Source organism: Antechinus flavipes, chromosome 3 (genome assembly GCF_016432865.1).
Source record: "Antechinus flavipes isolate AdamAnt ecotype Samford, QLD, Australia chromosome 3, AdamAnt_v2, whole genome shotgun sequence".
Classification (NCBI taxonomy): domain Eukaryota; kingdom Metazoa; phylum Chordata; class Mammalia; order Dasyuromorphia; family Dasyuridae; genus Antechinus; species Antechinus flavipes.
Window position 1 is genome coordinate 321,553,043 of NC_067400.1, and position 17,648 is coordinate 321,570,690.

The 17,648-nt window shown below is 33.9% G+C and overlaps 1 protein-coding gene across 1 annotated transcript in view; it reads right to left on the bottom strand.

Annotated features, from left to right (window-relative positions):
- The window catches only part of ZNF148 (zinc finger protein 148), a 136,079-nt gene that overhangs the window by 65,177 nt on the left and 53,254 nt on the right, over positions 1–17,648 (bottom strand). The window contains exon 5 of the mRNA XM_051985475.1: positions 132–257. Within this exon, the coding sequence (XP_051841435.1) occupies positions 132–257 (126 nt within the window). The remainder of the gene's footprint in view (positions 1–131; positions 258–17,648) is intronic.

Consider the following 17,648-nt stretch of genomic DNA (forward strand, 5'->3'; position numbering starts at 1 on the left):
CTCAGATGTCTCACCTGTGACTGAGGTGCTTCCATTCTATCACTCTTGAGGAAAGTCCCTTGCAAAACTTTGAAGACCAACCAGTAGTTATAACGGATAGGTTAAAACCTTTGCCTTAAGCTGCTTCTTACCTTTGCAGGAGAACGCTGTTTCCGTTTCTTCTTTTTCTGCAAGTCTACTGGCTCTCGAATCTGCTTTTTGTCTCTCTTTTGTTGTTCAGCTACATCAGTAAAAGTAATTTCCTGTTTTACACTTATCTGTTATAGGAGGAAAAAAGCCATTTTTAGAAATGAATTAAACATTCAATGTGTAAAAAAAGTCAACTCCTTGCATGTTTATTTTGGGGGGGATTTATAGTAACCTCTAGAGACTTTTCTCCAAATGTTCCCATTTATATGTGCTAATCAGCTAGTTAAACAGTAAAGAACTGAAGGACATCAAGAAAAAAGGATCAAGAATACTTATCTTGGGGGAGCAGTTGAGAGGAAAAGGCAAGGTGGAATGTACATGCCTCTGAGAAGGGAGAAAAGGAGTACAAGAAAAAGAAGTCAATAAGATAAGTTACCTAGGAGAAGCTAGCAGTAGTTAGAATAATAATTAGTAAAATCTGGAGAAAAAGACCTATGATATCCTTCCTTCCTCAAAAAAAAAAAAAATTTCAGGAATCCCCAGTTATTTAACATATTATTTATTCTTCTAATGAGATAACATTCCTGGCAGTCATTAAATTGGGAGTCTACAGTCACCTATAACTTAGAAGATATGGAAAAATTAAAATGAACTTATAATTCTGTCCCGAGTATTCTTTAACTATATGACCTTCTGGCAAAACAGTACCCTATGTTAAGGCCACTTTCAACAGATGTCCCCCATTTTTTCTGGTCTCACTTGAGAACGGAACAGAGAAAGGCTAAGCCAGGTTCAGTGATAAGAGAAGAGAAAGAGAAAAGCTACCACAGATAATACTTTTAAAAAAAAAAAAGTTTGCTATGAAGAATGTAATAGATTTCTTCTAAAAAATATATAATATATTGTCATCTGCTACAATAAGTAATTCTGTAGCTGGAGAACTTGGGAGTAGAGATCAAAGTTAAGCCAAGAACAAGCATTATAAGGCTATAATAAACATCTTCACAGAAGCAAATATAATCTGCTAGCCCTATAGAGAGAAAGCGTTTGGAAAATTGCTTGACCATAGAATGAATAGCAAAGGACATAAAAGACTATGACCTCAGTTTCTTTCAGTACTAACAACATAAAGACTTCTTCAGAGATAGTTTATAAAAAATCATCTTTCCTGGAGAGGAAGAAGGAAAATGATTAAATCTTAAGATGATGTAGAATTCTGATATATCACCTATGAGAAGAACTATGGGTGAATGCTAAGAAGTTTTGTTTTTCTTGATTCTGGCAAAAGGAAAATAAATTACCAAAATTGGAGACTCAGATATTTTTGTTGTTTGGGGATGGAGTGTTGGATCTCGGGTATATGTACAAGAATCTAATGTAATATCCCTCTCTAATAACAATTAAAATGTTAGAGCTTATAGCTGCCATTGTTTCAGCAACACTAAGAATTTTAACCTATTACTCCTACCTTCAGCCTAAGATCTTCTGTTTTTTATTCATTGATACGTCTCTAAGCTTTGCTCTTAACTCTATAGACTTTCTTACATACAACAGCTTCTTCACCCTGCACCTACACTTTACTTCTGCAGCCCTTCTGACTGGATGGTTCCTCATAGAACCTCCATTTTAAGGAAACTGTCTAGGCCAATCATGTTCACTATTTCATTCTTCTTTGATATCGACTCCTGATTCTACATTTTTCTCCATCATGTCACCTACACAGGTACTTACTTTCTCTTCCCTTAACTGATTCTGCTCTTCAGTTTATTTTTATATTGCCTTCCCCAATTAGAGTATATTACTTCTTAATGGGAGGGATTATCTTTCCTTCTACTATTTGTATTCCCAGAGTTTAGCACAGTGCCTGGCACATAGTAAGATCTTAATAAATACTTGCTGACTTCATTGTTAGGAGACCCCAACAGAAGAACTATAACAGAATTGTTATAATTCCTCTAGTTTGTGTTCCCATCAAGAACAGACCCCAACAGTAGGAATTGTTATAGTTCCTCTAGTTTGTGTTCCCATCAAGAAGAGAACCTTTCTTAAGAAGCCTACAAATTGCAGGGATATTTCAAGGGCATATAAGCTTAATTATATTTATCATTATAAGCATAATTATATATCAATTATATTATAATTATTATTGCTCATTATATTTGTTTTGATTTTTGTATTCATGAAATTTTGTACAGCTATTACCAGCAATTTAAGGACCAAAGACTTATTATATCCTTGTTTGATTACAAATGTAGAGCTATTGTTCACCAATGATCCAAAAGGAAATGAAGTTAGTTAGCCTAATCTATTTCTGATGATCCTATACTGGCTTTATTTAATCACTGCTTCCCTTGTCAAAATGCTCATGGCAATAAATGGAATGGTTTGTCACTTCCTGGTAGTCTTAAGGATAGAATATAGTATTTTTGAAAGCCATGCATTTCTCTAGATTAAATTAAAGGGATCTGAGGAACCATTCCTCTCTCCTCCATAGTTCTTGTAGTTAAACTGCCTACAATTTGTGCAGCAACTAATAACTAGCTGAGAATAAATGATAATGACATCTCTCCCTGAATATATGCTCCTTTTAAGAGATTAAATGCCTCCTAAATCAAGGAACAGATTCCTTTTCTTGCAGGACAAAAAAGTATCTTCTTTGAGGATAAAAATCAGTATATAGTTTATGGCATGTTACTAAAGAATTGGGAGTGGGTAAAAGAGAAGTATCAACATACAAAAAAGGGACAATGGAAAAAGAATCAGTCAATTCTGGGATTCACTGAAATTAGAGTTCTATCAAGAATAAACAGGAGACAGAGGAAAAAAATAAAAACTTCTAGAACTAAATTGTGCTGAAAAAGTATAAAAGTAGATAGATCCCCTGGTCAAGGCATTTAAGAAAACCAGCCCTTTAGACTTAAATACATAAAGAAACCTTGAAACTAGAAAAAACTCTTTCAAGTCTAAAGGCCTTGAACATCACCAAAAGCCCTTGAGACTAATCTAGGAACGTCTATGAGCTAATGACCATAAATTATAAATCACAAACTTGGATTTTAAAAATATGTGTACAACAGTTAGATACTAGGACAAGTAATTGATGATAAAAACAAGTGTGTCTGGAACAATAAGACCAGAAAAAGTTGAGACTGACACGAATGCTGAAAAGAACAAAAAAAGTCCTGTTTTGTTTTGCTTTTTAACTAATTTGGAAGGAGAAAATGATGGGGGGGGGGGGGGGGGGGGAGACAATTCTAGTACTAGAAGTACTTGCCTTGGTCAAGTAATAGCTAACTTTCTATATTCAGCTTTGGACAAAACACTTTAGAAAAGACATAGATAAGATGGAACAGATATAGAAGAGAACAACCAAGATAGTGAGAGAACAGGAAAGCACATCATACAAAGCCTAATAATTACTGGGGAATGCTTAGACTGGATATTATACAGTTAGAAATAATCATGAAATATTAAAACATAGATAACACACAATCGCCATAACATACTAAGTGATAAGGATCTAAAAATCCACATCAAACTTCTGAGACTTAGAATAGAAAGGCAAAATTGAGAGTAAATTCCATTCCTAAATGAAGGGCTGTAAAATGATAAGTATTCATTACGTGTGAACATTAATAGCATCAATTAATTGCTTAGGCTTCTAAAAAGTCTTCCAATATAGCTTCATCAATATCATTTTCATAGTACTCTTTTTGTGTTAACATTTAATTAATGGATTCAAGGGCAAGAAAAAAAAAACTCAGTGAGTTTATTCAACCACAATTTATTGCTATCCAAACAAAGGATACAAGAAGGATATATATACTAGTCCAACAGTACTCTGGAAACTATTTGTCCAGATTTTAGCATATGAGATCCAACCAGGCACTGACTAGCTCTTTCAGACTCTCCTGCCCATTTTCCATTCCTTGGTGAATCATTTAACAAAGAAAATCCTAAATACCTAACAATATATTTTGCTAGAAAGAAGCTAGACTAGAATGCATGCCATTTTTTCTGTCATTTTTTACTCTACTTTACCCCATCTCCTCCAATAGCCCAAGAAAGAGCCAAGTCTCTAACTTTAAGAAAGGCAAGATTAAAAAAAGAAAGAAAAATGCAGGACTACCAACCCTTCAGGGATATAATGACTGCTGCTGTAACTCAACTTCACTGAATGAAATATGTTTAAAGAATGAATGTCAGCAAGCTATTTAAGTAGTTAATGTATGGTTGTGCCTCACACTGAAGTATAAACTTCAGATATTACTATCAGTAACTTTTAATAAGCAGTATGTAGTTAATTGGAAATAGGATAATTCTTTCACTTTATTTTTCTGAGCTAAACCATCAAGAGTATAAGTCTAACAACAGTCTTTACAGACTTCGGTTTATGATTATAGTCATTGTTATTGTATGTGAATCTGAAAGAAACATCTGGTCACATACTCTTTTCAGATATACCTATATATGTAGAAAACAATCACTATCATGATAATCTTCAACAAATAATTTCTAATAAAATTAAAGCAAAAAACTTGAAGGTATGAACAGTTTGTCAGACTCACAATTATGTCAAAAACTGCATAGCTATAAAAAATGATCAAGTCACATTTGTGTACAAAAGTACATTTTTGAATGTGCCAACAGTAATTCCCACATATAAAATGGTACCCTCTTACTTATACTTTTGAGTACAGGACACAACTTGAAGCACTATTCATAATAAAAATTTACATTAGAGAGAACAGAGCAGCATTAATAATTATAGAATATGCAAAGATTGAAAACCTGATGTGACATAGTGACTTTTTAAGTCAAAAAACCAGGATTCAAGCCTTACTTGCTTATATATGATACCATTGGCAAAAATTTTTCATATTTAATGCCTCACTTTTCTCAGTATTAAAACAAGAGATTAGAATAGATAAACCCCCAAGTTCCCTTTTAGGTTTCTATTTTTTGAATAATATGATCACAGTGGAAAGAGCCATCCATTCCAGAAAAAGAACCATGAAGAACCATGTGTCTCCTGTGAGAAAAAAAATATTATTTTCACCTTTTTTGTTGTTGCTATCCTATACGGGATTGATTACTTGCTGTCTAGATAGAATAGGAGGAGGCGGGAAGAAGAGAGGCAGAAAAACTTGATATCCAAGTTTTTGTAAAGGTGAATGTTGAATGTATTGGGAGGGAGGGGAAAAATTGGAACAAAAGGTTTTGCAATTGTCAGTGCTGAAAAACTACCCATGCATATATCTTGTAAATAAAAAGCTATAAATTTTTTTTAAAAAGGTGGATGTTGAAAATTATCTTTGCATGTATTTGAAAAAAACATTTTTTAAGCTATTTAAAAAAAAAAAAGAAAAATACAATCATGGAATTTAGAGGTGGAAGGGACTTTTAAGAATATCTTCCCAAATTCTTCATCAACAGATAAGGAAATTAAATTAAGATCCAAAGAGATTAAGTGACTTGTCCAAGGTCACACAGATAATAAGACTATAATTTAAAATGTTTCTCCAAAGGAAGGCAATCATTCTCATCCTCTATACCCAATTATCTTTCATCTCCTATCTATTACATTTACTCTTCCTTTTCTCTTTCCTGTAATTATACAGGTTTTTTTTTTTTTTTTTCCTAAACTGAAGTACTAGACTTTATTTATTTCTACTAAATTATAACTGGCTAGCTGGACTATTTCTGCCAGTCATACTTAACTCACTCCTTCCCACTTCACGTCACCCATAAATTTGATGAGCATTTAATCTATACCATCAACCCAGGCAGTCAGTCAAGTACCACTTATTAAGCTCCAACTATATGCCAGGAACTCGGATAAGCTTGCAAGAAAAAAAGAACAGGTAAAACAAAAAATATGTCCTTTCTCTCAAGACACTCATAGTCTAATGACTAAGACAAGATGAAAACAACTACATAAGTAGTCAACAGAATGAAGGCACTAGAATCAAAGGGTATAAGGTAAAGCTTCCTAAAAGTGAGATTTTAAATGGCTCTTGAAGAAAGTCAGGGAAGCCAAGAGGCACAGATGAAGGGGAAGAACACACTAAGACACAGGTCAAGACCAGCATCTTGCAAGGGAGTGTCTCCTGCGAGAAACAGTAAGGATGCCAGTGTCACTAGATTCCACAGTATGTGGGGGAAGTAAGGACTAAGAAGATTAGAAAGCATTAAGAGAAGGCCGGTTCTGGAAGGAGAAATTTATATTTAAGGGGACTGGAAGCCACTGAAGTTGAATGAATGGAAGAATGACAAGGCCAAATCTGCACTTGGGAAGATCAATGAGACAGATGACTAGAGAGTTGAGAATGAAAGAGATTGAGAAATCAAGAATGACACCTAGATTATGAGCCTGAGTGATTGGGGAAATGATGCTTCCTTTAACAGTTAACAGTGAAGTTAGGAAAAAAGAAGAGTTTGAGAGAATGATAAGCCAAGTCATTGTTAAAATTGTTGAACAGAATAATGACAAAGATTCCTAGAGCACTCAGACACCTCATCACCTTGTCATCACATTAGTTAGCATCATAATAGTCAGTAGACTTTAATTGTGACCAGTAATATAGTTCTTTCTCCTGCTTCTAAAGTTTGTACACCCCATATTGCCCAATTAAACTTCCTAAAATAGTACTTTAATCATATCATTCTATTTAGAAACCTTCACTGGGTCTCTATTGCTCAAGGAATCATAAAAATACAGAATTTTAGAGCTAGAAACAGATTACAATCTATTAAATCCTACATGTATAGAAACTGAAAAGCAAGTCTTATTCTCTTTTCCTTCCTTTCTGTCTCCTCTCCTCTCCAAGTCAATCAATGATGTCTTGTTCTTTAATCCTTATAACATTTCACTCTGACATTGTCACCCCTCTAGTACAGGCCCTTATCCTTATCACCTCATGCCGGGGCTGTCCTAGCTTTTTGGTTGGTCTCCCGGCTTTTAGTTTCTTCCCACTCCAATCCATCTTCCACTCAGTCCTCTATTCATCGGTCAAATTGATCTTTCTAAGGGCAGATTTGACCATGTCGTCCTTCTATTCAGTCAAGTTCAGTGAGTAGCCCTTTTCTTGGCACTCAAAACCTGCTTAAGACTCTAATCTTATCCAACCTATCCAATATCATTTCACACTATTCCCTGACTGGTAAACTATAATCCATTTACACATTAGTCTCATCACTGGCCCCATCCCTAATATTCTATGTTCATTCCACAGTCTCTAAATTACTTTCTCTTATGTCCATTTATCCAAATCCTATTGCAACCTTCAGGGTCCTGAGCAAAATGGAATGAATAGGGCAAGGGAGGGGGAAGGGTCATAAGAAAAAGCAGAGTTACTTAACCTGTATTTTAATCCTATTTTAATAATGAACAGTCTTCAAACTGGGATAGATAAAAATAGTTAATAAAAAATGAAATCCAAAATAAAGGAAGAGCTCAAGAATACCTAACTGATCCCAATGACTTTGATTTGTCAGAATTAACTACATCCTACTGTGGTGAAAAGAATAAGCAATGTAAATGCTGAACTATATGAAGTGATTGATGAAGAACTGTGAAGAATGGGAGAAATATTGAAGGAGTGGATAAATACAAGAACCATTCCTGGTGTTCAAAAAAGGGAAAGAGAGATATTTGAAACTATATAGTAATGTAAATGATGTTCATTTTCATTTCAAAAGTTAAGAAGTAATCCCTGGAATTTAGCATTCATTAAGAATTTTAAAAACTAATTTTGGGGGGATTATGGTTTTTAGACAGGAAGAACAGGGGAATGTGCTAGCCACAGTATAACTAACAAGATTTCAACAAGGTACTTGATAAAATCTTTTCTGATACTTAACAATAGGAGATGCAAACTGAATCATTAGATGGTCTCAGAACTAACTCTTCAGAATACTGATTAATAATATGAACCTGGAGGGATCCGTCTTTAGCATCATTTATTTCAATGTTTAATGTTTAAATGTTTAAAATGACTCAAGTGAAAGCACAGATAGCATGTTTATCAAATTTGTGGATGACATGAGACTGGAAGTGACAAGAGTACTCTATGTGTTACTAAGTCAGTTAACCAAATGTAATTTAATAAAAATAAGTATGAAATCTAGTACTGGGCTCAAAAAATTAACTGCAAAAGTAAAGGAGGGAGAAATTTTAGCTAAAAAGCTGCAAGCTCAATGTAAGCCAGGAGTGCGATGTCACACCTAAACAAACTAATAATGCAATGTTATGCAATAAAAATGATTCTAAGTTACTTAATATTTCTGAACCTCAGTTTCTTCAACAGAAAGATGAGAGAACTGAAATCATTGTTTGCTCTCTAATAATATATGACTCTATGGCATAGTTCTTCTTCCCCTTTAGGAACTTACTAGTCTTTTCTAAGCACTGAAGTTAAACATCTTTCAAATACTAGAAGTCCTCTAACAATTGAAATAAAATTACAGCAATAAGAAGGATTTTTGCTTTGGATAACAGAAGGAAAATAAAATTAAGGAAAAACTTTTCATTGAACAGACCATGAACATAATTTTAAAAGGGATTTGGTATTGGACAAATATTTTTATTGTACTAGAAATTGTTTTTAAATGTGGGAAAAAGAAAACGGGAAACTCCTAAAACTGATCTTCAAGATCTTCTATCATTACAACTATCTTCTAAAGACTTACCAACACAAAGATATTCTAAGTACTATCCCCTGAATTTGCTATGCATATTTTTCCCTAGGGGAATAAGCAGCTTACTGCCTAAAATGGGAATTGTTTAGTTTACCCTCACACTGAATCACGCTGCAACTAAGTAAAATTGTGCATAGATTAGAGACAAAGGCTAGCAGAACCAAGGGAAAGCTGAGAACAAAAAATAGAAAACCATGGAAGTGGGCCAGACTTGGGGATTAGTTAGTCAAAGTTAATCAAAGAGCTGAAATCAGAAATTAGGAAGTCAAGAATGAGGAGCACACAGGAACTATTGGTTAAATCATAGTAATGGTAAGAAATGAGTAAAGAGGGAAAAGTGGTGAAGGGAGAGACAAATAAGATGCAACAGGAAGTCTCTTTTCCAGCTGTAACAAGAGGATCATTTTGCAGGTGAGTCACATTTGAGAGACAATAAGTCAGTTGACTTGGCTAGATTAGGGAATGCAGAGATAAGGGCAGATTCTGAATTTGATCATATTTATCTTCTAAAAGAAGAGGCTAGATTCCTCCCATTGCCCAAATGAGATATAAATCAGACACAATCATATCATTCCCAGCTATTTCAGTACTTTGCTAGAACTACATCTCTGTCACATGCCTATATATATTCTTTACCAAGTCCCATCATTTTTTAATGCCTTCTCCCTCTCTATTTTCACCACTATCAATCATCTCAGTCCAAGTACTTAATGTAGGATTTACAACAACCAAAAAAAAACCTTTAAAAATCACTTAGAGGATCTTAAGATATGGGAGACCTTAAAAATCATGTACTCCAAAACACTCATTTTATAGATGGAGAAACTGAGGTCCATAATACACTTTCTCAAGATCATGTAAGAAGTAGCCATGCCAGGATTTGAACCCAAGTTCACTATTCTTTATGCTATACCACACAACATTTGCCTCTAACAAAAGATTTCTATAACAGAACTTCCTAGTTGGTCTCTTTGACTCCAATTTTTCTCCAATGCAATTTATTCTGTTCTGTCAGTCAAATTTAAAATCACTATCACAGTGTCACTCCCCACCTCCACACAGGCACTTATAAGGCTATCACTATATCAATTTTAAACTTCCCTACACTTTTTAAAACTGTAGCTTTCAAAGCCTACTAAAAAAAAGCAGAACTGGGCATATACTCCTTCAGTTTCTCATTTCTTTGACAAAAGAGGGTTAGTACACCATCCTACCAGAACTTGAATGTTTCTTGGTTTTCTCATCTAGTCTTTCTGCTTTCCTGCCATCTTCAAACCAAAAAGTATTCTTCCTTCCAAAGCTAATACCTTCACTAATGCTATTGATCCTAGTCTTCACTTACCTCCTCTTTCCTGATACTTCCATTTTTTTTTCCATTGGCTCCTCTCTGCCACCTATCAATTACAGATTTCACTTATCTTTTAAAGAGCTTTCCTTCAATGCATTACTCACTTGAGCTACCTACCATGCTCTCCTTTTCACTGCTAAACTTTTTGAAAAGAATGTACACTTAATTGCCTTCACAACCTCACAATTTGGCTTCTTCCTTTAACACTCAACTAAAATTGCCCTCTCCAAGGTAACCAAGAGCTTTCTAATCACCAAACTCAATGATTTTAAAAAAATTTTCATTTTCCTTAATCTCTTCTGGGATTTTGTAACATTTAGTATTTATATGAAGCAGATTCATATGGAATTTGTCACTTAGTATTTATATGAAGCCTATTCATATGGAATTTATCTAAGAATATTAATAGCACCATTATTAATACAATATCATTAGACATCTCATTACTGGGATTATACTCCAAAGAGATACTAAAGAAAGGAAAGGGACCTGTATGTGCCAAAATGTTTGTGGCAGCCCTGTTTGTAGTGGCTAGAAACTGGAAAATGAATGGATGCCCATCAATTGGAGAATGGCTGGGTAAATTGTGGTATATGAATGTTATGGAATATTATTGTTCTGTAAGAAATGACCAGCAGGATGAATACAGAGCGACTTGCAGAGACTTACATGAACTGATGTTAAGTAAAATGAGCAGAACCAGGAGATCATTATATACTTCAACAATGATACTGTATGAAGATGTATTCTGATGGAAGGGATTTCTTTGACAAAGAGATCTAACTCAGTTTCAATTGATCAGTGATGGACAGAAGCAGCTACACCCAAAGAAAGAACACTGGGAAATGAATGTAAACTGTTTGCATTTTTGTTTTTCTTCCCGGGTTATTTCTACCTTCTGAATCCAATTCTCCCTGTGCAACAAGAGAACTGTTCAGTTCTGCAAACATATATTGTATTTAGGATATACTGTGGCATATTTAACATGTATAGGACTGCTTGCCATCTGGGGGAGAGGGTGGAGAGAGGGAGGGGAAAAATCGGAACAGAAATGAGTGCAAGGGATAATGTTGTAAAAAATTACCCTGGCATGGGTTCTGTCAATAAAAAAGTTATTAAGTCATTAGACATCTCTTCACATTTATATTTAATTTCACATTTGTATGATAAGCTCCTAAAAAAGAGTCTATTTCTGAAATTTCTTTACACCCACACCAAATGATAAGACATGGCACTTTTTGTTCACTGATGATGTTAATACTACTAAAGCATAAATGGAGATTATTTTAGTCCTCTAACTAGAAATCTTGATATCATCTTTGATTCCTCTTTTTCTTTCACATCTATATCCAAGCTATTATCAAGTTTTGTCAAATTTTGGTGTCTACTAGAAATTCTAACTGAATTCTAATGAATTCACATTCATTTGTAAAAGTATAGATAACTACCTAGGAGGAAACTTCCTCTACCAATAAAGATCTGCAACTTAGTAGGTGATAGTGAGAGCTTAAGTGACTTTCAAAGGTCCAGAAAATGATATATGTCAGAGGCAGCTCTTGAATCCAGGTCTCCCTGACTTCAAGGTTAGCAGCTCTTAACCCAATAAAATATGATGCTTCTTGATATCACTTATAAGAATAGTAAATAAGACCAATCCAACACTGATTCCTAAGAACACTAATGAGATTTTGTCCAGAAAAGTATTCATTTATTTTTATTTTGAGATTGTCAGGTTTTCTAGGTAGAAAAAAGCTAATGCAGCAGAAATAAAAATAAATAAATAAATAAATAAACTCACATTAAACTGTTTGAGCTGGTTAAAAAAAAAAAAGTAGTTTAGGAACTTTAATATGAAGATTAGAAAATGTATTTATTTAGGGAAAATAATTTAAATGACATCTTACAAATGAGATGAAAGGAATTTGGGGTCATGATCAAGATTGCTTACCCAACAACAAACACAAGCTCAATATGGGGTTGCAGTCAAAAAAGATCAAATAAAGAAAAAAACTTTCAGACTGTTCATTAGGAAAGGTATAGAAATAAAATCAGAAAATTCTCATATGAAACTTCTGTAGTACCTGAAATACAAATTTGGCAAATTACCATTTCATTAAGCACCTACTGTGTGTCATTTCCTTAAGCACCTACTATGCTAAGCACTGGGGATATAAAGACAAAACAACAAAGGAGCCCACAGTATAATGGAGACAACATGCAGACAACTTTATATAAATAAGCTATCACCATGAATACCAGGTCGTTTTAACAGGAAGGCATTAAAACTGGAGAAGATTCCTTGCAGAAGGTAGGGCTTTAGCTTGAGATATGAAGGAAGCCAAGAAGCAGACATAAGAAGAGAGTTCTAGACATGTGGGACAGCCAGTAAAAATGCTTGGACTTATGAGTGTAATGTAGTATGAAAATCAATAATGAGGACAATATCACTGGACCACAGAGTATGTGGAGGGGATTAAGATACAAAAATACTGTTAAGTTGGAATGGAGCAGATGTACAATTCTTGTTGCACTTTGGTAAGAAAAAAAAAAAAAAGCTTTATAAAGTGTAAAGGAAAATAAGGAAAAGAAATTACTATATCAAGACATGTCATTTAAGGACAGACAAAAAGACAAGGATTCTTCAGTGTAAAAGACGAAAGCTCATGATTTTAGATCATGTAATTTAAGAGATGGAAAGGGCGTTCAAGGTTGACTAGCTCAACTCCATCATTTAATAGTAAAAAAACTAATATATAATTCAGATAGGCTGAACAAAGATTACTTTAATTTTGAAATACTGGAGTTTGATAAAAACATCCTCTGAAGATGAAAGAAGTAAATTTAAGACAAAAAAGGAATTATTTTATACAGCTGGTAGGAAATTTACAGTACCCATTACCTCAAAAGGTAATTTAAGCAATATATATGCATACATCCATATATACATGTCAACACAAGTACAGGGTCATAGGATTTAAAACCGAAAAGAGCTTTAGATATCATCTAGCCTAGAGGTTGTAACTTCCTTTGGGCCATGAACCTCTTTAGCAGCCAGGTAAATTCTACTGACACATTCACTTTTATATGCACAGCATTGCAAAGGAAGTCAATATATTAAAATAAAGATGTAATAGGTTTCCCATCCAAATTCAGAGATTCCTTGAAATCTATGAACAAACACCCTTGAAGATTAAGAACCACAATCTAATCCAAACTCCCTAAGATTTTAGAGAATTTGCCCATCTCACAGATATCAAGTAACAGCAACAGAATTCAAATCCAGGTCATTTTACTCTAAATTGCTGTCCTATTTCCACTCTACCACACTCTCTCTCTCTTCTCACACACATCTTAATTATAACATATATAAATTCAAAAGAGATTAGAACACATTCATGAATGATAAGATCTATAAGGGATTAATGTAAACTGAGATCCTTCAAGCCACTTCCTTAATTTTCACAAAGTTAATGTCAGGAAGAATTGCTCTTATAAATGTCTGAATACCTCCATAAGAAACAGTACGCTTAATTAGACAACCGTTAATTTAATTCTGAATGACAATTAGATTCTTAAGAATATTACAAATAAACCATTCTCACAGACTTGATTTTTAAAGATATATACAAAAAGCTAATTGGCTATATTCTGGACTAGTCTTCACAGAAGGTGGTCCCAATATACAATTCAAAGAAATTCTTTTGACAGCCCACATGATTATAATAATAAGGTGATTTGTCCTTCAATCTTTAACTACCATTGATCAACTTCATATGTACTGGTTGGACAGAAAAAAATTAATACATTTATTTTAATCCAGTCAAAATAACTTTTACTTTAGTTAGTCCTGGTAATGTTTTGGACCTTAAAACATGTACTTATATAACTGGACCCATGAGTTCTTTGTGCTAAGTGTTTAATCACATTCTTTGACAAAATAAACACAGACTAGATCTTTCTTTGGTGCTTACCTGTCATAATGAACATTCTTTTACCAAGTCAATCCAGTACAACATGCTTAGAATACTTTTTATTAGATTCTACATATGAATATCCATGACAGAACACGTGTCCTTTCATTAAATCTCAGTTTAATATTTCACAGATACATAGAATATTGGAAACCACCTATTCTAAACTGTTCATTTTAAAATTAAGGAAAACTATATCCTTTGAAGTTGATGTTCCAGAGATAAATGAGCAATAACTTCTTTATAAATGGCAACCAGAGGAACAGTGCTATTTGTAGATGAGTCTTCTTATTTACATGAATGATACCTGTCAAAACGACTTCACTGTTTGGGATCAATCTATAAGAACTTTTATTTGTTACATTATACATAATTTGTAGATCTGCTACTAATGATAGAACCCTGGCACAATTTTCAGAAGAACCTCTATCAACATATTCAAATTAGATGCAACTTTCTTTAGACTTCCTAGGTGAATCTTCAGACTAAGTTTTCCTGATACTCTTTTTCTTTATCCCGACTGGTAACTAATTTCATTGTAAATGGCACAGTGACACTAGCGACAAGCTAACTCAGGCAAAAGAACAGATACCACACAACTGTACAAAGAGTACTTTCTACAGAATAGTAGCCACTGTTAAGTCATTTGTATCCTCCGTGTCAAGAGAGTTTCTGGCACACAGGAATAAGAAGTAGATCTGTTATTTCATTATAATAAGCAACTTCCAGGGATAAGCTCCTACCAATATAAGTTGGTGCCTTCTCTGTATCTTATAATCTTAAGAGAGTGCCCAAAGCACTAAAAGACTTAGTAACTTGCCAAGAATTTTTATAGAGCTAGCTTATTGCACAGTGACTATAGAGCACTGGGCCTGGAGTCAACCTAACCTCAGACATTTACTAGCTGTGTGAATCTGAATTCTCCTCTTTTTCTCACTTTCCTCAACTGTAAAATGGGAATAATAATAGCACTAACCTTGTTGTGAGGATCCAATGAGAGAATACTTGTAAAGCACTTAGGAAAGTGCTTGACACATAGTAGGAGCTTAATAAATGTTTATTCTCTGACCTCCCAAGTGTCACAAAACCAGTATGTCATAAGTAGGTTTGAAATCTCTATTTTCTATACTACATTGTTTCTCATATATTAAGCACTTAATAAAATGCTTTAGGATTCACTGCTTGATATCCAGAAGTACTGCTCCAATGCTTTAATTTAAGCCCATCTCTGGAAAAAAGCAAAGCTAAGTTGGATCATTAAACAATTTTAGGACCATTCCCTTAAAAATTTATCAGAAGAGATTTTTCTTGTGCAGCATAACAAACATGGAAATGTGTCTAAAAGTATTGCATGTGTTTAATCTATAGTGGATTATTCCCCTCTAGGGGAGGGGAGAGGAGAAGGAAGGAATGAGAAAAAATTAAGCACAAGGTTTTGCAAAGATGAATATATAAAACTATTTTTGCACGTATTTGGAAAAATAAAAAGCTATTATTAAAAAACATCTACCAGAAGAGATCTCTATATTCCTTAACTAGCAAGCAAGAAACAACACTATTATAATATCACAAATAATGTTAGAAAAATATTCACACTTTGGTTCTTCCCAGAAAAATTTATTTAAATTAAGGATGACATCTTGTGAAAAAGAACTATGGAACATTTGGCTGAAACACTAAGCATAAACTATAAAGTCCACATGATTATTACTGTGATGCTTAGTACAAATACTGACAGATTTGTCTCTTAAAACAATGCTCAAAAGCTACTGCAATCCAAGTGGAAAGGACTAACGTTTGACCTTCCATGAAGCATGTGGCACTGAGAGGGAATTCCAGATGCAAGCCATTAAAGTTGTCCCATATGAAACAAGTATATAAAAAGATACTTTTGATCCTTTCAAATGAACCATTAAGTAAACTCATTAGTAATCAAAAGTACCTATAATATGTGGTTCATCAAGCTAAAGGAATACATTGTACAGACCCTAAGAAACAATGTTATCCAAAGCAGCAAATTATTTCAATAACCATTTGAATGAATGGAAATGGGAAATGGGAGACATGGGCATGAAAAGAAAGTCCTTTTCTAGGATGAATGTGGAAACACCATTCCAAATTACTGACAAAAATGTAGTCCAACTTTATAGCTGTATAAACCAGAGTACAATATGCATGAGACAGATTATCCGGAATTATTTAAAAGAGAAAAAATGTTTATTTATGAGAAAGCCATTCTCACCCTTTGCAAAATAATATTCTGAAGAATGTAGCTGCAGAAACTTGAGTTATTAATTGTAGGTTAAAATCTTTCAAAAAGGAGCAGTCTTTATCATTCCTGATAACAACTAAACATGTCACCTGATGAACTGGATATTTCATAACACAGAGAACAAAATAATGGCTCTGATGGCATCAGAGAGCAAAGATGATTTTAAAATACTTGAGAGCATTTTGTTCTTTGTAGGCCAACACTAAGCTATGAGATGTTACTGTTCATCCTTCATTTTTGAAAAGGATCAATGACATAATATGGGGATGTCAACTTGTGCATGAATTGGAATTAACTGAGATAGAATTGCACAAAATCATCATTCACTTTCTCTTTTCACAATCACCAAAGTCCAATGACAAGACAAGTCAAGATGACTAGCAATAAACTATATCCAAATTGGTTTCTTTGTATTATTTTTACTGTAAATAAATTAAGTTGTTTTATTGGATGTTAAAGTACATCATTTTATGTTATATAATTACATAAGGACTCTATATTTTATTATTATATAGCACACCTAAGGTTTAGTTATATCCTAAAGATTAGATATATCCTAGTCAGAAGATCCTTTCTGCAAGTGATACAGCATCATGGGTTCCTGTTCCATACTATAAATAAGCTTATCTCTATCCTTGCCTCTCCCAGATTCTTATAAACTGCAAGCCCCTGTCTTATTAATTCAATTTGTATCCCCAATGTTCTAACTAGCAAAGTACTAAAATACAGTAGATAATAAATATTTGTTGTTTGGTTGACAATACATTAAAAACAAATTGAACTGTTTCCCTTTCAGCAAAGTAAATATGTAGCTACCTAAGTCACAAGATCCCCAAATTTGCATTCAAAACTGGAGGGACTCAGTAGTCCTTATAGATCCAAAGCTAAGTATGAAAATTTGAGAAACCTTGTTAGTGATTTGGCCATTGACCATTTTGGCCCTCAAATAGTTGCTCTGCATAGAATTGGAAAATGAGGAGATGCTCATCAATCGGGGAATGGCTGAATAAATTGTGGTATGGAATTATGATGAGCAGGATGCTCTCAGGAAAACCTGGGAAATCCTCCATGAGCTCATGCAAAGTGAGATGTACTCTGTATAAAAGTAATATCAATGTTGTGGGATGATCAGCTGTGAATGACTTCGCTATTCTCAGTAATAACAAGGATCCAAGACTACCCTAAAGGACTTTTAATGAAAACTACTACCCATATTCAGAAAAAGAAC